Source organism: Lynx canadensis, chromosome B3, assembly GCF_007474595.2.
Source record: "Lynx canadensis isolate LIC74 chromosome B3, mLynCan4.pri.v2, whole genome shotgun sequence".
NCBI classification, from domain to species: Eukaryota; Metazoa; Chordata; class Mammalia; order Carnivora; family Felidae; genus Lynx; species Lynx canadensis.
Window position 1 is genome coordinate 118,059,057 of NC_044308.2, and position 21,367 is coordinate 118,080,423.

The 21,367-nt window shown below is 48.0% G+C and overlaps 1 protein-coding gene across 3 annotated transcripts in view; it reads left to right on the forward strand.

Moving 5' to 3' along the window:
- DCAF4 (DDB1 and CUL4 associated factor 4) overlaps positions 1 to 18,723 on the forward strand; it is a 32,098-nt gene extending 13,375 nt beyond the window's left edge. For 2 of the 3 annotated variants that reach the window (XM_030319487.1, XM_030319486.1), the window contains 12 exons: positions 2,102 to 2,205; positions 2,628 to 2,785; positions 3,472 to 3,554; positions 4,802 to 4,904; positions 7,449 to 7,592; positions 8,552 to 8,601; positions 12,683 to 12,762; positions 14,037 to 14,132; positions 14,245 to 14,342; positions 15,320 to 15,493; positions 15,800 to 15,914; positions 17,660 to 18,723. In XM_030319487.1, coding sequence (XP_030175347.1) covers positions 2,102 to 2,205; positions 2,628 to 2,785; positions 3,472 to 3,554; positions 4,802 to 4,904; positions 7,449 to 7,592; positions 8,552 to 8,601; positions 12,683 to 12,762; positions 14,037 to 14,132; positions 14,245 to 14,342; positions 15,320 to 15,493; positions 15,800 to 15,914; positions 17,660 to 17,853 — 1,399 coding nt within the window. In that variant the 3' untranslated portion in view covers positions 17,854 to 18,723. The remainder of the gene's footprint in view (positions 1 to 2,101; positions 2,206 to 2,627; positions 2,786 to 3,471; positions 3,555 to 4,801; positions 4,905 to 7,448; positions 7,593 to 8,551; positions 8,602 to 12,682; positions 12,763 to 14,036; positions 14,133 to 14,244; positions 14,343 to 15,319; positions 15,494 to 15,799; positions 15,915 to 17,659) is intronic. The other variant, XM_032593400.1, reaches the window with a different exon arrangement.
- The last annotated feature ends 2,644 nt before the right edge of the window (positions 18,724 to 21,367 follow it).

Below are 21,367 nucleotides of genomic sequence, written 5' to 3' on the forward strand. Positions count from 1 at the left end.
TTGCAGCCTTTTTTTTTCTCTCTCTCCCTTTTTTTCTAGCCAGTGAAAATAGCTTTTTGGAGACCTAATTTCATTTAGCCTAAGTCCTTAGAAAGGCTAAATATATAATATTGTATATCTAATAAACACAAAAAGGTATAAAGAATAATACAATGAACATCATGTACCCGCTACCTAGTTTAGAAAGTAAAACTTAGTCTGTACTCAAAGTCCCCAGCATAAAACATGTTCCATTCTCAACTTATTTTTCTTATGGCCAGAAGTCCTGTTGGCCTTGAGCTGTGGGGAGTGTCTTATCCTGCTGTAGGTGGGCATCTTGTTCTGGGACTGGACTGTGTTTCTTTCATGCAGAAATCTTTCCACAGCCCCCTCCTCACCAGAGAAAGCCTGCATGCCAATTTCAAAATTCTGCCGTACTTCAGACCTCCTTCTAAACTGGATGGGTGTCTAACTACAGGGTCAGAAGATGCCAGATACCAAGATGCTTCTCTAGAACAGATTGACCTAAACAGTAATAAAAACCACCAAAGTGTTGTGGAAGGAACAAGGGCTTTGGAATCAGAAGGTCTAGGTTTGGCACTCTGCTTTTTCCTATGTGAATTTGGGCAAGTTACTTCACTCTGAGTCACCCTTGTACAAGAGAGCTAGTACAAGGTTTGCAATACTGTTATGTAAAGCCTCTGATGGGCTTCCTGCCTCTGAGCAGGCCCTTCATACATGGTGGGCCTCATTAGGTGCAGGATAAAATCGGTGACTCTGAGCCAGAGTCCCAGACTTGACCCATATTGTAGAAAGATCAGGACGGTGCCCAGTGTTTGTATGTTTTGTAAGGAGAGCTATGGATATTTTGGGGGCCCCGGGCCTTCGCACGAGAGTCCAATGTGCAGAGAAATGTGATCTGTGCAGGGGCGCCTGGGTGGCGCAGTCGGTTAAGCGTCCGACTTCAGCCAGGTCACGATCTCGCGGTCCGTGAGTTCGAGCCCCGCGTCAGGCTCTGGGCTGATGGCTCAGAGCCTGGAGCCTGTTTCCGATTCTGTGTCTCCCTCTCTCTCTGCCCCTCCCCCGTTCATGCTCTGTCTCTCTCTGTCCCAAAAATAAATAAACGTTGAAAAAAAAAAAAATTTAAAAAAAAAAAAAAAAGAAATGTGATCTGTGCAAAAAGAGCACTACTCTTCCTGGCAGGTACTGTGGAAACACGCCAGACAGCCACCTTTTGGGCTCTGTATAGACAGAATGGAACAGCATTCCTTGGACTAGAAATGTAGACGTTTGTCATGATGCTTAATCCTTCTCTTGCGGCAGCCAGATGAGCTGCCTCAGAAAGGTCCAGGCCATAAAAAGGGAGAGCAAATGATTTTCTCTGAAATGGCATAGTTAGAATTCACAGACAGAAGAGAAAGTTCTTTCATTCCTTCAACCTAGTGATTCAGTTTGTATTCCTTTGAGGGATAGGCAGGAAGTTCTTGATTTTAAAGTGGATTTTGTCAGGATTCTACAATTAGGTGTTTTGCTGTATCATTATATCCTTCAGCCTGTAATTGCCACAGAAGCTGCTTGTAGTTTTGCAAATCAGGTGTTTAAACCATGGCTCTATCCCAGTATTAACTGAGCAAATCACCTCTGTGCCCTGAACCCCGGTTTCTCCATCTGTAAGCTTGTGTAGCCAGGTAAAATTTAAACCCTTTGTACTGCTGAATCCAATAAAGAATGAAATGCACCTGGCCTTGTAACTGCTGTTGAGCTGACAGATGAGCCCAGCTGGTAACATTCTCATTGGCAAAGATTTCTGTTCCCCTTTTCATTTGGAAATTTTGAAAAGATCTCACAAAATGCTCACATGAGGAGACAAGGAAAGGGAATTACTGTGACCCGTGTCCTGTTAAGGATGAGGAACCAAAACCTTGCCCTGACTTCTGTATATTTGTAGTAGGTAACACTGCTTTCCAGGAAAAGAGAGGTCAGAGCTCCCCAGGTAATCAGAAGAATCAGAGGGTTGAAATGAAGGCCATGGAACTGCCTTGACTGACCCCAGCAGGATCCCACAGTCAGAGAATGGGACTCAAGCTCCTCACTGCAAGTTACTGTGACTGTGTGTCAACAGGTGTAACACAGCGGCACAGCAAAGCCCACAGGATTCTGGCCGTGCCGATGATGACGAGGCCCCATCGACCTCATCTGGCACAGCTGGGAGTTCTTCCGCGCCAGGTGAGGCGTCTGCTGGATGGTAGACCTCCTGTGTCCCTGCCTGTAGAAAAGATGAAACCTCACCCTGCCTCATCATCTGGTTCTAACTGTTTTGGCTGCCCTTCTTAGCCATGTGTGTCTGCACTTGGCATGTGGGTGAACTCCATGTGTGTCAACGACGCCCGTTCCCGGCTTGGAGGAAACTCTGGAGCAAATTAAAACACTGACTAAACATCCTGTGTCAGGAATGGGGATTCTGAGGCAAATGGCTCTGCCAGTGCAGGACCGAAATGGGCATCGGATGGGGAGTGACAATGTTAGCCCACCTCCTGCCCCTCAGAAAAGATAGGCATCTGTAAGGGGTGGTGTGGACAGATCACTGGGTTCCTTCATAGGTGGGTCAGTGCAGTGTTTAAGTGGATTTCATTTCTTTTTGACTAAAGATCTGCCAGGGTATTACTTTGACCCGGAAAAGAAGCGCTACTTCCGCTTGCTCCCCGGACATAACAATTGCAACCCCCTCACAAAGGAGAGCATCCGGCACAAGGAGATGGAAAGCAAAAGGCTGCAGCTGCTGGAGGAAGAAGACAAGCAGAAAAAGGTGGGCTCCACACTCGTGATGGCCACATCCATCCACTGCTGATAGGAGGTGCCGAGCAGATGCCTCTGTAACACTTAGCATGGTGCACTTGAGGGAATGTGACATCAACCTTCCACCATAGTAATCTGATGAAGCGAGTAAGAAGGCAAGAAATCTCCCACCCCCCCTTTTCTTATCTGCAAAGTTTCATCAGTGATTCTCACATCTTGTCCTTTCTCAGAAGAATCTTGGGAAGTGGCATGAAATGGTTTCAGTAATTGTATATTTTAAATAGAAAACCGAGGGATGTGGTTTGGATATGAGGATTTCCTGCATCCCTTCTGGGGATTACATCCCAGCACATTTCAGTGGTTTATGGGGTCCCCGGGGTCACTAGTAGTCGAACAGAAAGCAGACCTGAGTGACCAGTGCCATTCTTGTGTTCACTAGTGGGGTGGCTTCATCTCCCCAGGCATAAATTGATGGGGAGTCTGGACGTGGGCACCAAACCAAATTCCTAGCTCACACGTTCTTTCTTGTGATGGACTTTTCCTCTTGCCAAGAAGAGGAGACCATTAGAACTTTATGCATATAGGTTCTGCCAACTTAGTACGCTTGCTTTTTCATTACATCCTGTGGAACTGAAAACATTCTCCATTATCCCATAACATAAAACTTCATTACTCTCCTCTTCTCTTTTAATTTAGAAAATAGCCAGGATGGGCTTTAATGCATCTTCATTGCTCCAAAAAAGCAAGCTGGGTTTTCTCAATGCCACCAGTTATTGCCGGTAAGACAATGCCTCGTTGTTAAGTTTTCTTCATGAATATTCTTTTCCTATTTCTTATTTCCATGGTCCAAGAAGTCAGTCAGGATGGAGTACATAACCACTCTGTAAGGAGTCTTCACAGTTGGGAGAGGGGGGCTCAGCTCACAGCCTGCCTTCTGCTGCTAAAACCAGCCCTGAGTGAAGCATTCTCCCTGTAGAGCAAGGGAAGTGGCTCATGTAGGAAGCCAAAGAGAGAGGGGGGATCTAGGCAGAGAAACTGAGCAGAAATTTCTCAAGATGTTTCCTCTGTGTTACTTGAAATCATTTTTAGTGTAATAGGAGGCCCTATAGCTTCACTCCCATGAGATTTCTGCTCCCTTCTCCTCTTCCAGCAAGTTGTCACCCAAAATAGAGCATTAAACAGATGTATGTGTTCTAAACTTTATACACTTGTAATGTCTGATATAATTCTAACTAAAACCCTGTGAGCTAGGTTGATATTTCCCCCAGTTTCCAGAAGAGACTGAGGCTTAGAGTTGATTGACTGGCTCAAGGTAAAGCTAGAAAGGGTGGAATTGTCTGACTCCCAACATCTGAGCTCCTAACCCCTACATTCTGCTGTCTCCCTGCTGTGCACGGAACTCTGTTATGAAGAAACAACTTGAGTTTGAGTGCCTTATAGCACTTACCGTGGAACAAGGCCCCCTTCAGGGAAGGCCAGCCATGCAGGAGGTATCCGCCAGGTCGGGTCGGGTATGCCTCTCCAAATTTCCCTCCTGAGAGGGAAAGGAATTAAAGGTCTAGGTAGAAATACCTCTGTTCACCCTAAAACATGCTTTGTTCTTAGTGGGGTTGCGGCCATGATGTGGAGAGAGAAGGGGGTCCATACCTGGTTCTTGCTAGCTGGGTGCTCTTTGGCCTGCTGTTTCTTGCATTTTTCAGGCAAGTTCTTTTTGTCTCAAGAAAGAGTTGTACTAGATGATCCAAGAAAGAGTTGTACGAGATGATCCAAAGACAGATTGGTCTAGTTCATCTTCCTTTGACCCTGTGAATGGGCCACCCATTTCTTGGCCTTAGTTTTCCTAAGAGTTCTACAATTGAGGTTATTTAGGACCCTCCTCAACTCCATTGCTGAGAATTACTTCGGAGAAGTGGCTGACTAGGGGAGGCGGTCTCCAGGGTGTGGGCCAGGGCAGAGGCTCTGAGTCTGCTTCACGGATGTCTCGTTACGACATCCATGCCCTCCCCGTCCCTCTTTCCCTCTGCAGTTTAGCTCATGAGCTGCGAGTGAGCTGCATGCAGAGGAAAAAGGTCCAGATTCAGAGCTCGGATCCCTCCGCTTTGGCAAGCGACCGATTTAACCTCATACTGGTGAGTGGGAGGGAGCGCCCTGCGGGTGCCAGAGGTATAGCTGCTGTCCCCGGACACTGCATGGCTTAACATTGGCTTTCATTGGGGCTAGCCGTGCGGAAGCCAGTGCCACAAAAGCAAGTGGTGTCCTCTTGGTTTTATGGTACTAACCAGTGCCTACTGGCTACCTGCTGGCAGGCACTAGCTGGCAGGGCAGGCTGTGCCGACCATCGTCACCCCACTACAGCTCTTGTCATCTAATCTGAGAGCCTCAGCCCACCCCACATTGAGAACTGTCACAATGTAATTTTCCCTTTGGTGTGTTGTCCGCAAATTGAAAAGGTACACAGTGGACCGGGGGCTTCTAATCCTTTCTATACTGGGCATAATCTGGTGGTCAGACCTGAAGCACCAGTATCCTTTAGTAGCGACTATGTGTTATTCCCTTGCTTGCTGGCTCTGACCTCAGTGGCAGGGTCCTATAGGGTCTGTGCTCCTGGGCCTGCACGTCCAGCACAGCTCTGTCATGTCCTTTACAGGGAGCAGAGCATCTTCTCTGCTTTAGGTTAGATCTGGGCTGGAAGCCAAGGTTAAGGCCAGAGATTGCTGGAACCCAGGGTTCAGGGAAATGTTGGCAGAGGACTGAGAGTCCACTGCAAACAGAAGGCGATACACCACTGAGTTAGACCAGAAGCTTGAGGCCACAGGAGATCATGGCCTGTCCTGTAAGCCCTGTCCTTCCTGGAGGCCAGGAGAAAGCTGAGAATTCGAGAAGGACACAAAATGGAGAACCTCAGCCTGGTGGTCTGCTGAAAGGACTGGAATATGAAGCGACAGTGCTCACCCTTGAGGTCTCGCCCCAGGAGACCTCAACAGGAGAGTCCTTCTGCAAGGGGTATTCCAGGACTTGTGTTCTCTCCTGGCTTTACTCTCCCGTGTGTTTGGGGGCACGGTTTGACCTAAATCGCTAGAAAACTTTCTTGCAGTACTTTCCCCTCAGGAGCTCCTTCCCTGGGGTTCTTCCATAAAACTGGGTGGTGATGCCTGTGCTGTTGAGTATGGCCTGAGCCCCTGGTCCTCCTACTTCATCTCACCCAAGGCTGGCACTAGTGCCCAGATCTTCCCAGTCACCCAGGGTTAGACGTGACTGGCTGGCTGTGTGACCAGAGTATTGGGAAGGGAGCTTTGCCACCCAGAGATCAGTTTTTCAGATCTGATTCCAGTCTCTGTCATGATTCTTCAGGAAACTGTGCTTTCCAAGTAAATTTGCAAAGTGAATACAGTTTCACCAACATCCAAACCCGTGTATGTGTGTATGTTGTATTTATAAGTATACATAAAACACTTAAATATGTAGGGTTTTGCTTTGAAATAATTATTAACTACATTAAAAAAATATTTTTAATTTATTTTAATGTTTATTTTTGATAGGGAGACAGAGCGTGAGCAGGGGAGGGGCAGAGACAGAGGGAGACACAGAATCGGAAGCAGGCTCCAAGCTCTGAGCTGTCAGCCCAGAGCCCAACGCGGGGCTCAAACTCACAAACCGCGAGATCATGACCTGAGCCAAAGTCGGACGCTTAACTGACTGAGCCACCCAGGTGCCCCTAAAAATTTTTTTTTAATGTTTACTCATTTTTGAGAGAGAGAGAGAGAGAGAGAGAGAGAGTACAAGCAGGGGAGTGGCAAAGAGAGAGGGAGACACAGAATCTGAAGCAATCTCTTGGCTCTGAGTTGTTGGTACAGAGCCCGATGTGGGGCTCGAACCCACAAACTGTGAGATCATGAACTGAGCTAAAGTTGGACACTTAACCAACTGAGCCACCCAGGCCTGGCCCCTTTAATTTTTTTTAACATTTATTTGTTTTTGAGAGAGCAACGAAGTGCAAGGCAGGGAGGAACAGAGAGAGAGACACAGAATCCAAAGCAGGCTCCAGGCCCCGAGCTGTCAGCACAGAGCCCAACGTGGGGCTCAAGCTCAGAACTGTGGGATCATGACCCTGAGCCAAAGTTGTACACTTAACCGACCGAGCCACCTGGGAGCCCCTGTAGTATTTTCTGTTGTAATTTTTTCCTACAATGCAGTGGGTTTTTGTTTTTTGTTTTTTGTATCTCATTGAGGGGAAAAGTGCCCATGTAATGGGAATCCAGTTTTGTTTCCTCCTTTTACCCCTTCACAGTTATAACTAGCATTTTCCACATCGTTGTATGGCATTCACATTGTATGGCTGCGTGTCACCATGTGGCTCTTCCGGATGGATGTAGGGACTCTGCCAAACCCAGTTCTGAGTGGAGTCACTGTGCCGACCTCATGCCTCTTGACAGTTCCCCCTCATCACCTTCACCCCCACTCCTGGACTGCGAGATCAGATGCCTGTTAGCTTTGCCCAGTGACAGCTGGACTGAGTAGGTGCAAGTCAGGTTACCTCCATGCTCCCTCGTGGGTGGGAGCACTCACCAAGCGAAAATGCTCAGAGCATGGGATCTAAGACAGATGGCAGGTGGTCTTAGGCAGCTCACCTGGCTCAGCCTGGGAGGTCACCTATGGTCTCCTTTCCCCTCCAGGCCGATACCAACAGTGACCGGCTCTTCACGGTGAATGATGTCAAAGTCGGAGGCTCCAAGTATGGCATCATCAGCCTGCGTGGTCTGAAGACCCCCTCGCTCAAGGTGCATATGCACGAAAACCTCTACTTCACCAACCGGAAGGTATGTTGCCTTTCCCATTAGCCTCGCGACCCCCTTTGCCTTGGATGAAGGGGGCCTGCAGTAGTTGGCCCAATTTAGAGTAGAGGAGAGAACCTTGGGTACCTCATTTTACCAAGAGAAAATGGAGTTTTAGATCTTGATAACCTATACGGGAAGAAAAGGGCTTCAGGAGTTTCTTCTCTTAGAAGAGAAATAACTGTCAATAGTTGGGAGAAGGCATGAAACTTCTTTAGGATTGAGAGGCTTCTTTCACTGCTTATACAGACCTTCCCTCCAGAGGATCGAGGTGACCCGAAGGAGCCTGTGCCAGGCACCGAGTTCCTGGGCAGTGGGCTGTTGTAATCTTTGTGGGTAGTCCTCCAGTGCATCAGTCACTCAGCCAGTCTGTGGCCTACCCAGAAGTTACATAAATAAAAAGAGGTTACATAAATAGAATATACATAAAGATGAGAGGTTACATAAATATAATACAGCACAGCTTGCCGTCTAGGGAGCAACCTTTAAATTGCACTTGGGTGATGGCTGCATGTGTAAAAAGCTGTGTGACATTCTATTCATTTGGGACATGAGCCACAAGATGGATACAGGTTGAAATGGTTTCTGGATGAAATGAAATACAGTATGCCTTTCAGAGTTGGGTTTTGTCCCCTTCTGTTGCCGAGAACCCGTCCCCAAACCAGAAAGTTACTAGATGTCTCACTGTGAGGTCCATGCTGACGACAAAGGACCAAAGCCTGGGGGTTACTTCCTCCCTGTTCCTCTCAAGGCGCTACATGGTGGAGCAGGGAACTTCCCTGTTCTGACGCTTGTTCCAGCGTCTTTAAAAGCAGTGAGACCTGAAGAAAGAAGCCCCATGTCTGTATCCCTACTAGTCATTCCATAGGCAGGCATTGTCTATTTCTCTCCATGAGTTGGCAGTCAAACCAGTCTTTCTGTCTTGCTGTGTGTTTCCTCACCAGGTGAACTCTGTGTGCTGGGCCTCGCTGAATCACTTGGATTCCCACATTCTGTATCTTTTGGCAGACGAAGAGGTTTGGTGGGCAGGCCAGGCCCTGATGAGGAGCTGAGTGTCTGTGGGGTTTGTGAGGTGGCGTCCTAGGGGCCAAAGGTCTGCACCATTTTGTGTGCACATCTCACCCTTTAGGAAGGAGCATTGCAGCTAGGTAGAGAACAAAGATTCCCATGGAGCACAGAGAAGTAGTCGAGGTCCCAGGGTGACATTGATGTCACTATGTGCCATCACTGTTAAGATCTGTAAAAGAACTGGGGCGCCTGAGTGGCTCAGTCAGTTGAGTGTCTGACTTCGGCTCAGGTCATGAACTCGTGGTTCGTGAGTTCGAGCCCCACATCGGGCTCTGTGCTGACAGCTCGGAACCTGGAGCCTGCTTCGGATTCTGTGTCTCCCTCTCTCTCTGCCCCTCCCCTGTTCACACTCTGTCTCTCTCTCCTTCAAAAATAAATAAACATTAAAAAGAAAAAAAGATCTGTAAAAGAATAGTAAAGCCTTAGGCAGAAACCCCACATCCTCCTGAGGTGAAGGAGGAGGAACTCAGAGCTGCAGTGGTTTGAGGGTGGGCTGGACCCCTTGTGGGGGAAGGCTGAGGGCGTACATCAGTAAAAGGGATTCCTTTGGCATTGGACATGAGTGTTTGGGCTCTGTGCCTGGGGTCCCTGCCAGACACGGCCTTCTTTAGAGCCCTCTTCTTGTAGCCTCTTCCCTCTCAGAGAGCGATCAGGGTTCTTCTACTAGGAGCACTGGAGCGTAGTTTCAGGCTAGCTAGACCCTTCCCCTGGAGTCCCTGAGGGCTCTTGATGCACAAGACACCTGTCTCGTGCTTCTGAGAGTAATATTGTTTGAGCCAGAGCCACACATTCATATGTCTTGTCCTTGGTTCATTTCCATAATAAATGAGTTCTTGAAACTATGTGACCACTCATTGTACCTAACACGTATTTCATGAGTTGTCACGAGGCTAATATTAGTTAATGTCTATGAATGCACTTAGCACAGTGCTTGTCACATCATGGGTCCTCAACAAATAATGGTTTCAAAAAATTGGAACCTGTTGGGGTTTTTTAATTTGTTCTATGGCACTCTGTCTCTCTTTTTTTATTTTTATTTGAGAGAGAGAGAGAGTGTGTGAGTGGGGAAGGGACAGAGAGAAAGAGAATCCCAAGTAGGCTCTGTGCTGTTAGTGCAGAGCCAAACGCAGGGCTCAAACTCACAAACTGTGAGATCATGACCTGAGCTGAAATCAAGAGTGAGATGCTTAACTGACCGAGCCACCTAGGCACCCCCACGGCACTGTGTTTTTAAAACATTTTATTTTATTTTAAAACACTCTATTTTAAAAACAGAGATTCAGGTTATACATTTTATATAAGACACAAAATTGTGTGTGTTCTGTAAATTGAAAATTCTATGTGGCTTTCATTTGGTGCGATTCTGTGGAAGGATAAGGCCACCTGTTACTGTGATGTTACAAGAGAACAGGAGAGACCAAGTCTTAAAGGAGAGAAAACAACCTTGCTCTCATTTCTGATCTTAAAACAGGATAACATTTTCCCATGTTTCTCTCCTTAGGCTAAGGAGAGGATAAAAATCCATATAATTGGTTTTAAAGATACGGTGTGTGGTAGCTTCATCAGCTACTTGCCCTCTGGTGATCATTTCAGGTAATCTTCAGGCTTCTGTGCACCCGCTGCTTCTGCTGAGGGTCCTAGAACTCCTTTAGACCTGTCCTCTGCATTTTCCCCCCAAAGAACGGTGGGAGGTTCGATCGAAGTTGTACTTAACTGGGCTTTTCAATAACCTGTGGCCTATTAAAGGGTTAAATCTAATACTGACCCCGTTAGTATCCTATAGGGTTTAAGGGTAACCTGGGTCTTAGTCCTAGTAACTGAAAGTGCATCTGGGTAGGGACTCCCTCCCCGCATCCTCACCCTCCAAACCCAGATGGAAAAGAGGTTTCTTTAGGAAGGGCTAAAGAACCCTGGGCTGCCCAGCTCCAGTGTTATTATTTATGGCTTCAGCACTCTCCATACTGCTGTATTTAACATGAGGCTTACCACCCAAGGCAGTGTGATGTGTACACATCACACATTCAGACGATCAGTAATGTTGCTTGATTGCTTTGCAGGTATTTACATTTTGAGGTCATTCCTCCAAAATCTGTTGAGTTTATATGCAATCCCTGTGCAAGGTGCTAGAAATGGCAGCGCAGCAGGTGCTCAGTCTGTATAGTGAGTCCGTGGGGCAATTGGGTGCAAGTGGGAGAAAGGGATTAGGGTGGCCTTCCTGGAGGTGATCCCACACAGAAAGGAGGGGACAGAGCTCACAGCAGAAGGAAGAAGCAGAAGGGAGCTTGCACATTGCACAGCAGTAAGTGGTCTGATGTCTGAAGTCTCTGGCAAGGTGGGGCCCTGGCTGCTGGAATGTTCTAGAAGATTGTGGCCATGGAGGTATTTCTTACAAAGTAGTGTGGGCAAGAGACTGGCAATGGTGAGGCCTCAGGCAGAGAGCTGCTGCAAGACCGAGGGCAGGGGAGAGGGTGGGATGGATGAGCAGGAGTGGAGGAGAGGCATGCGTCCAAGAGGCTTAGGATCTAGGCCAGGGAATGGAGGTGGAAGAGAAGGTCTGAGGAGGGAACTCCGAGAGGGCGGTTGTGGAGGCCACGAAGGAGCATGTGGTTGGAAAGTGTCGTGTGGCCACAGGCAAGACTGGAAAGTGTTGATGGGAGTGAGAAACAGTTCGCTGGAGACCTTGGGGAGAACACCTGATTGGAAGAGGAGTGTCAGACCTGGGTTTCAGTGAGCTGAAGAGTGACAGGAGGGCAAGGAGGTAGAGAAACACAGACTCCTGTTGAGAGAATTCTGCCTGTGAAGGGAGAGGAGCCAGAGCAGTCGGAAGACAGATGGCCCGGTAGACATGCGGAGGCAGTTCAAAGGAAAGGAAACCCAAATGGCTGTGATCTGATGGATCAGCACATCCAGTTGTAGCCCAGGAAACTCCAGTTAAAATGAGATGTCACTTTATACCCGTTCAGATGAGCAAAAGTTTTAAAAGTCTGATAGTGCCCGGTTCAGCAGATGGGGGAAACTGCTGGTGTAAGTAAATTGATAAGACCCTTTAAGTTGCAACCCCTTGTGACCCCACAGTTCCACACTGGGTTTAGACACTAGAGCCTGTTTGCAAACTGCAAGTCGTGACCTCTGCCGTTCGTGAGCAGCACTTTTTTTTTTTTTTTTAATGAAACAGACTAGAAAATAATCGGTTCCATATTTAGTAAGAGTAAGTATTTTCTAAAACTTCTGTTTCAGTTATTTGCGTGAATGCAGTGCGTGGTAGCATAAAATCAAACTCCTAGAGTGGGTTCAAGAAAACACTGCTTTAAAGCAGCCTCCCACATATGGAGTAGGACACAGGAACACTGGAGGGGATGCTCATTCCAGCAGCAGAGGAAAAAAAAAAAAAAAAAAAAAACAAGTTAAGTACCCATCAGCAGATGAATTGTATATTCATCCACAGTGAAAGTGAAGGAACAGGAGCTACAAGCTTCAATACAGATGAATCTAGAAGACAGCAAGATGGAAAAGTTGTAGAAGATACTCTAAGGAAATAGAGCATGGCCCAGACCTCAGACCAATTTTAGAATGTGATTCTGGGTAGGGGAAGCATTGGACTGGGGAGGGGTCAGAGAGTCTTTTAACTGTGACATATTTTTCCTTTTAAAACATCGGAAACTGGGGTGCCTGGGTGGCTCAGTTGGTTAGGTGTCCCACTTCGGCTCAGGTCACAATCTCACAGTTTATGAGTTCAAGGCCTGTGTCAGGCTCTGCTGACAGCTCAGGCCTGGAACCTGCTTCGGATTCTGTGTCTCCCTCTCTCTTCCTGCTCTTTCTCTCTCTCTCTCTCTCTCTCTCAAGTAAACTTTAAAAAAAAGTTTAAAGAAAAAAAATCTGAAACTAAATCTAGAAAATGTAAGCGTGTTAAATCTGGCTCACGGCGTTACAGTTTCTTGAAGGGTACTAATGCCCATTCTCTTCCCAGAGGAGAGCCTTGTACTTGACTGCCCTTAACAGCTTTCTAGGCTGTGCCTCATGGGAATCGCAGAGACTCCAGGCTGTGCCACCCTGCTCCCAGCATCGCTGTTTGTCAGTAGTCACCCAGGTACCGGGGCCTTTTCCTTTGGATAAGGAGGTGCTCTGAAGGAGGTCTTGGTCCCTGCCTCCTAGGAGCTGCAGTCACAAGAACGGTGTAGACTCCGTGGTGAAGGTTGGGACAGGAGGTGTGGGGACTGCAGAGTGGGTGGGGACAGCCTACAGAAGCACAGTAGGATTCTGTAAACTGGACCCAGGATTGGTACTAGAAGCAGGTGCATCTTTACACACCCCTCCATTGACCCCTTCGTTGGGGTCACCTCAGCCAGAACAGTTAGGAAGAGTATGTAATGAGTGCAAGAGATCAGAGTATTTATTTGGACTTCCTGCACAGACCATGCAGAAAAGCATGGCAGGTGCTGCTGGGGATGTTTGCATTCTGTGTGCCTGAAGGCAGTTGGACTTCTCCTTCCTGGCAGCATTCTGGATATTAAGTTTTCAGTCTTTCAGAGAATTAGAATCAGTTAGACGAGGGTCAGACCTCTAAGAGTGCAGGGCTTCGGGTAGACCTGGCGTGGGTCCCGGCTCTGCCCCTTACCAACTTGAACAGATGGCTTAACTCCGTGAAGAGAACACCTACCGCAGCAGGTTACGTGGAGGGTATGAGGCACACTTAGCCCGCTGCCTGCCGTTTCATCGTACAGCAAGCTTACGTGGCAGGAGCATGTGTCATCCCGTTTTATAGATGAGGAAAGTGAGGCGAAGAGAGGTTCAGAATTTGCCTTACAAAACTAATCTATGGTGTCATAAGTCAGGAGAGTGATTCTCTTTAAGGAAGAGTAGGGAGATGGTAATTGGGGGGGTTATCAAGGTACTGGAATATTTTGCTTTTTAACCTAGATGATGGTATAGCTATACTTACCTTGTGCTAACTCATTAAACTATATACTTGGAATTTGTTATCAATTTTGTTATCACTTTAAAAGCTTATTTTAAAAATGTTTTCCTTGAGATCACACATCTAATAGTGTGATGTGGGATTGAAACCCTCTTGTAAAAACACCACACTGCTTCTCTGACGGCAGTTAGTAGTTCTAATGCTACTACTGGGAAGTCGGGAAAGATGTGCTCATTATCAGAATGACCACTTTTGAGCCAGGTACCCCAGTGGAGTGTCTCTTTCTTGCTACCACAAAACCCAGAATGGGGCCAAGATATAGATCCTTCTGACCAGTCATTCCTGGAGGTTTCCCAGAACTAGTGGTCACTGGCCTGGCAGCATAGAGAGGAGATCTTCGTCCCTCCAGGGCAGCGACCCTTTATAGTCACTGTTCCCATCAACAGGAGAACGGCCCGGCATGCTCTGCAGTTTCCGGATCCCTGGGGCCTGGTCCTGTGCATGGTCCCTGAACATCCAGGCAAATAACTGCTTCAGTACAGGTGAGCCATGACTGACTCCGCAGGTTCCCAGCGTAGAGAATTTCAGACTTCAAACTCCCTGTCCAGGCTGTGAGTGATCCTTGTCTCTCTGTCCCATCCCTATTTCTGTCAGGCTTGTCTCGGCGAGTCCTAGTGACCAACGTGGTGACAGGACACCGGCAGTCATTTGGGACCAGCAGCGATGTCTTGGCCCAGCAGTTTGCTCTCATGGTTGGTTGGATTGGGAAGGGGGCAGTATAAAGTTTCCCAAGATTGGAAATTTTGCTGGACTGAAAATGGATTCCTGTGTGGTATCTGGTTGTCCCTCTCTTTCAGGGGAAAAAAGGACATCAGAGAGGATTAATGGTTTACTTGGTGATGTATGTGCACTGGAGGAAAGTTGGCTGACTCAGAAAGGCCTGGCTAAACTGGCTTTTGGTTTTGGTTTTGTTTGGGTTTTGGGTTTTTTTTTTAAGTGCAAAAAGGTGATTTTATTAAAGCACAGGGACAGGACCAACGGCAGGAAGCTGCCTAAACTGGCTTTAAACAACTTCCTATTTAAATGAATTGTTAGTACTTCTTAAGTACTGGGATTAGCCATCAGGACAAGTAATTTTTTTGACATATAAATAAAGTCTCAATTCATAACACTAAATAGCCTCATACCTAGCTTTCAATTTACATATTTTAAATTTTAACAAAATTCTAGTCATTCCTACTTTTCAGAGACTTCCCCCATTAAAAAATGCCATCTTTGTTTAAAAGCCTGGAGGAGTGTGCAGACTGCCAACCTGCCGTCTTCTGGAAGCACAGAAGTGTTTCTGCACGTTTCATGTTTCTGCAGCCTTCTGCCCTCTGTTTGGGACTCCATGGCTTCCCTGGATGTCTCATCTCTCCTACTCCATACTACCACCCTCGCTTCTCACAAAGGACCTTCCTTGGTGGAGATAAGGCGCCATCACATGGGCTTCACAGAATGAGGCCTAAGGGTCCAGTGCAGCCAGTGGGGAGGACACTGGAAGACACATGGGGTCCAGTTCTCTTACCCTTTCCTAAGGGTACACTGAGGCTCAAATCCCCACCAAGCCATCAACCCACACCTCTGATCCAGGGGCTGGGAGAGGGGTGCGAGACAGGCCTTCTGTTCTGGAAGGCACACCCCTCCCAGCCTTAGAGGAGGAGGTACCAACCAGTGCCTTTTTCCATAGGCTCCTTTGCTGTTTAATGGCTGTCGTTCTGGGGAGATCTTTGCCATTGATCTGCGTTGTCGAAATCAGGGCAAGGGCTGGAAGGCCACCCGCCTGTTCCACGACTCAGCAGTGACCTCTGTGCAGATCCTCCAAGAAGAGCAAAACCTGATGGCATCTGACATGGCGGGAACGGTAGGGTAGCACTGACTCTTTCCGGCCACTGCAGCCACTGGCCCAGAGTTCTGCCAGATGAGAGGCTCTTCAGAAGAGACCCTCATGCAAGACAGTAGCAAGGGAAAGGCAGTCGTGGGCTGTGCAGAGGTGGGAGCCCAGCCCGATCTAGACAGACACAAAACTGGTTTTGATGCTTTTGAAACTTAAAGATTTTCCTAACCTGGAGAGGTGTTTGGACACCACCTTGTCCTCCCTGGCTTCCGCGCCTACGTTCGCTAGTGTGCCTGCCAGACTCTTTCTGATGGCCCCTTGTGCTTTCCACAGATCAAGCTGTGGGACCTGAGAACCACTAAGTGTATAAGGCAATACGAAGGTCACGTGAACGAGTACGCCTACCTGCCCCTGCACGTGCATGAGGAAGAAGGCATCGTGGTAGCAGGTACCTAGGGAGGGGGAGATATTCTGTCCTGTCAAATAAAACGGCAGAGGGGGAAATTACTCCAAATCTGAACTGAATACTTGGGACTGTGGACTCCTGAGGTCAGGGGGACCAGATGGGACGTAGAATAGGACATGAGTAAGCAGCAGTTAAACATCCACCAGTTGGACAGCCCTTTGTCCCCATGTTAGTGGGACAACATCACCTCAGTAACAGGCAGGTTAGGTGCAATAAAATATAGCAGCTTGGGAGACCTGCGTGTCCACCTGGTCAGCATTCAGTGGGACCCTTAGCCAATCCTGTTGAAAAGCTTGGGCTCCCTGTTCTTTGAGCTCACTTTCTAGCAGAGGATGCTGAGAAAAGAAATTAAGGTCATTGTAACAGCACTGGTTCCTGGTCCCCTTAACACAGTCCATGGGGATCCATGATCTGCAGAACAGGAGCTGAAATGTCTAGCCGCTGCTTTGAAAGGAGCTACAGGTTGATCACAGGTTTTGAGTTTCTGGGCTACAAAATGTTCTGATAGCATGAAAGCTCAGTGGTTTGACAAATTAAATAGTAGGCCCTTGACAGAAGGAATACGTTCTTGGTCTTGACAAGTCCTCACATTTGCAAATATGCCTACAGAATGTACTTGTTCCCCACGCCCAAGAAGCGTCACTTGGTTAGGACTTTCTCAGGCTGATTTACTACTCTCACCGCCAGCAGCAGTTAGCTTCCTGCTTAGGCCTAGTTTCCATAAGTTTTCATCTAAGAAGAACTTCTGTGTTCTGGATAATATAAAAGAGAGAAGCCCCGTTGAGAGGCAGACCTGGGTATGTGGGCTAGCTGCGGTAATCCGTGAACTGCACGGCCTGAATCCATCCACAGCCGAGGGAGTGCACGGTCTCGGCTGACCACAGGCACAGATGTGAAATCCGGGAAACCCTAAGGTCTGCCCTCCTTTCCTCGGAAGCTCTCCAGTAGCGTAGACCGCGTCTGGCCTGCCGCAGCCAGTGGTTGTTAGGTGCCACATCCCTCACAGCTCTGGGCCCTAAAGACTTACGTGGTCTGACACACTGAGCCATCGAACCAGAAAAAGCACAGGGCACCTGGGTGGCTCAGTCAGTTGAGCCTCCGACTCTTGGTTTTGGCTCAGGTCACGAGCTCACAGTTTTAAGAGCTTGAGCCCCACATCCACGCTGCCGGCAAGGAGCCCGCTTGGGATTCTCTGCCCCCCTCTCTCCACCCCTCCCCTACTCACGCCCTCTCAAAATAAACTTTAAAAAAAGATTTTTTTTTTTTTGAATGTTTAAAAAAATTTCTTTAAACTAGAAAAAGCTCTGGGGAGTGTCATCACCTGATTTGTCCCCGGGATGCATTAAAGTGAAGAGGTCTTCCTGGTCACTATTTCACAAACAGGAAATCCGTTGCAGTCACCCTCTTGAACAGCCCTTGACAAGAGAAGCAGAGCGCCCACCTGTTAGCCGACATGCCTGGGGCACCATCCAAGGCGTCGCCAGCCAACGCATCTGGTCGCTTGGAATACCTGCAACTGGTGGTGCTTCTAGAGCACAGGAAGACCTGGAACTTTGATTTTCGAGAAGTACATGTTATCGGCAGAAATAGTTTCCATTTGCATTTGTGCTTTGGCTCCCGTGGAGTCCTTTTTAGCCTTAGGAATTGCGAGAAGCCATGTCCACATGTATACATGTTCTCCTGTGCATCCTCTCACTAACCTGCTGTGTATCTTCCCTCTTTCTTAGTGGGCCAGGACTGCTACACGAGAATCTGGAGCTTCCATGATGCCTGCCTGCTGAGAACCATACCTTCCCCACACCCCACCTCCAAGTCTGACATCCCCAGTGTGGCCTTCTCGTCTCGGCTCGGGGGCTTCCGGGGAGCCCCAGGGTTGCTCATGGCCGTCCAGCAGGACCTTTACTGTTTCTCCTACAGCTAATTCCACGGGGTGCAACCCAGAGGGATGTGGACTTGACTTACGGGAGTGAGGAGCAGCCATGCCTCTGCCACAATTCCTGTTTCCAGTGAGGGCATTTTAAATGGGTGCTCTGTGTACACAGATCCCATCCATCCGGCTGCTGGGAAGAGGTGCTATGTTTTAAGTGGAGACACTTCAGTAAAGTTATTCCAGTTAAGTTGTGAGCTCAGAGAGCTCAGAAGTCCTTTTCATAAAAGGTACTTGTTTCCTGTTGAATTCCTTAGAATAGCCTGTGCCCCACTCCCCTCTCCTCCGCTCCGGCCCTTTTCAAACAAAAACTCTGCTAAGGGCTGAAGATTGGCAGTAACTGAAGTTTTCTTTTACCAAAAGCCCTTTCAAGAAGGGTAATGAGATTGGGTGAGACTGTTAGTGTAGTCAGTGCCTGGGTCCCAGAAAGGTGTGCGCCTGGACTGGAGAAAGCTGGGGAGAAGGGGAAGCGGGGAGTCCTTTCTCTGAGTCTCTCGAGAAAGATTGAAGGCTGGATTGCGGGGGGTGGTCATTAAAAAGCCTTCTCAGACTCATTCAACATCAGTGGCAGATCTTGCATCCCCCTTTTATTACCATTCGTAGGCATTGGGAGGAAAAATGGACCTTTCTAGATGCTAGAGGTTTTAAAGAGGCCCTAGCATGCCTTTGTTGAGGCACCTCCCAGCATGTTAGGTACAACAGTTCCTATTCCCATTATGGTGATTTGAATGGCAGCTTCATGGGCCTCATCTCAAAGAAAACTGGTTTTCATTTTTTGTAATCTAGGAGAGGCAGTTTGTGAGCTGTTTATACAAAGTTTTCAAGAGCCTGTCTTTCTACCGAACAATAAACCAGAAAGAACGATGCGTAGTGTGTTGCTCTGTCAACGTTTAGAAGATCATGACACTTGGCCGCTACGGCAGCGAGCCAGCGCGGTAACGTCTACTCAGATCTTAGATGAGGAGTGGAGACCAGCTTCGATGGCTTTGCAAGAGAGCTTTCATTTTTTGTGCCTGCTTGAGGTGCGTGCCTCAAGAAGCTGGCCCCTATGGGCTACAACAGCAGGCTCCCCAGCTCCCCTTCTGCTAGGCTGTGGGGGGCTTGGCTGTGTCCCTCCACCCCAGGCCGCAGCCCCTGTTAGAACATAGCTCTGCACGTTCCAGCAGCTTCTACTTGTCTCTTCAGATCTACTAACTGCACCTCACTGTTGCTAGCCCAGGAACTTCAATTAAACTCTTCAGTTACTCCCTTGAGTGTTAGTTACATCTTGTTTCCAAATCTGCCCCCCAAAAAAGATGAGCATATCAGGTTGGTCATCTGACAGATTGAGCTATTTACATGCTATATTTAAAAAAAATATTTTTAGGGGCGCCTGGGTGGCGCAGTCGGTTAAGCGTCCGACTTCAGCCAGGTCACGATCTCGCGGTCCGTGAGTTCGAGCCCCGCGTCAGGCTCTGTGCTGATGGCTCGGAGCCTGGAGCCTGTTTGCGATTCTGTGTCTCCCTCTCTCTCTGCCCCTCCCCCGTTCATGCTCTGTCTCTCTCTGTCCCAAAAATAAATAAAAACGTTGAAAAAAAAAATTTTTTTTTTTTAAATATTTTTAGTGCCTCATATTTTACAAAGATTTCCCCCATCTTACTTGATCCTTAACAACAACACACAAAGGAGTTACAGCAGTAGTAATAAAAATCATTAGCATCATTTTACAGGTGAAGAGGCCTGCGCACACAGACCTGTTCAGCGGGAACTGGAACTTGGAACTCGAAGACTTGAGACCGTGTTCGGTGCTGCCCACGCACCTGTAGTCACCGACAGTACTTGCGTATCACAGCTAGTGCTGCCGAGAAATCAGGAAGTGGCGTGGCGCACATGGGGGCGTGCAGTGCTAATCATTCACGTTTCATCACCCGGTAAATTTTTCTGGCGCTCACCAATGATAAGCTTACTAATTACCAGCATTCTGAAGCGTTTAGTTATTTAGACTTTGTCCCTGTATCTCTTCAACCCTGGCATATTGACCTGCACTTAGGTCCCAGGAAATTACATACACAGTTGAAGAGTTCAGGTGGCCACCATTACTGTGGGGTCTCTTGGAGTAACTTTGGTGGTGTGCGCCTGCCCGAGAGCACAACTAAGCATAAATGCTGAGCCATGAACCTAACATGCACTCATACTTTTGTCCCCTCAAGTTCAAAGTTAAACCGGTTCGTTCATTGCAGGATCTGCAGTTTAAAATCCCTGGTCCTGCTCATCTAATGCAGTTTTCCTCACAGTTCTACATTTTCTGTGGAGCTGAGAGCCCATGGGTGGCTCTTCAACCCAACTTTGATCTCTCCCCAAACAGTGGAGACAATAGGACCCCTCAGGAGAATACCAGGTGAGTTCTGACACGCATGGCCCCATCCCTTCTAAACTATTTAACACCTGTTTCATAGCCAAAGTTTCTTGTTGGTCAATCATTTTAGATTTCCCTTAGGCTTTTTAAAAGGAAGGGGGTGGTTCTATAAAACCTCTGATTTCAACTCAGCAAGTTGGTTCTTAATCTCTGGTTAGCAGTCAGTGCTAATATGTTTGGTCTAGGTTATATGAAAAGAGGTCAGACTTAGCTGAGAAGTATTTTGGTCTCTTTGCTTGTGACATAGTATCCCAGAGAGGAGTACATTACATAGTCTCAGTGAAGCATTTTTCACTTGCAGGTGTCTTGGGGCATTTTGCCCTGTTCCCAGGTGACAACCAAAAGCAGAGAATGAACAGGTGGTGGGGGCGGCAGCACTGAGCTATGACGAACTCCTACCTATGTGGCCTGGCGTTTGCTTGCTTATAGCCTAGCAAACAGAGATGAGCGAACAGTGACCACGAAGGGGTGCCTGGGTGGCTCAGTTGGTTGAGTGTCCTCTTGATTTTGGCTCAGGTCATGATCCCAGGGTGGTAGGACAGCCCCAGGCCGGACTCTGTGCGCTGCAGAGCCTGCTTAAGATGCTCTCTTTCTCAAATACAGATATATTTTTTAATGCCATGAGGTAAATACCTGCTTCACATCCCATCTCGCTGTGCAGCCACCTTTGAATTCAGCTGGCCCAACGTGTTCTGGAGAGCACAGACAGCCTGCTTGGTGTCCCCCTAGGAAGGTCCCCAGAAGTGGTCTTTGAGACCAAGTTAGCCACACTTAGTGGTCAGCCCTTGATCTGTCCTGGTCTGAATCTTCCACAATAAGCCATCTCTGAAGAAAATGGCAGGCTGAATTTCGCCTCCCCCTCCTTTGGTGTATGGTGCCGTGTCTGCCTCTCCAGGCTGCCCACCGCATGGCCCCTGCTGCGGGAGTGACCTTCCTAGGTCCCTGCATTCAGAGGCTTCTTGTGCCTCACAATAAGATGGCCTCTGGAGACTAAATCATGTGTGCCTTACCCCTTTGGCCCATCTCTGCCTCTCCCCTGGCCTCAGGACACAAATGTTTCAAGATCCACCTTCCCCTGGGCCTCCAAGCTAGCCGTACTGCCCCTTTCCATCT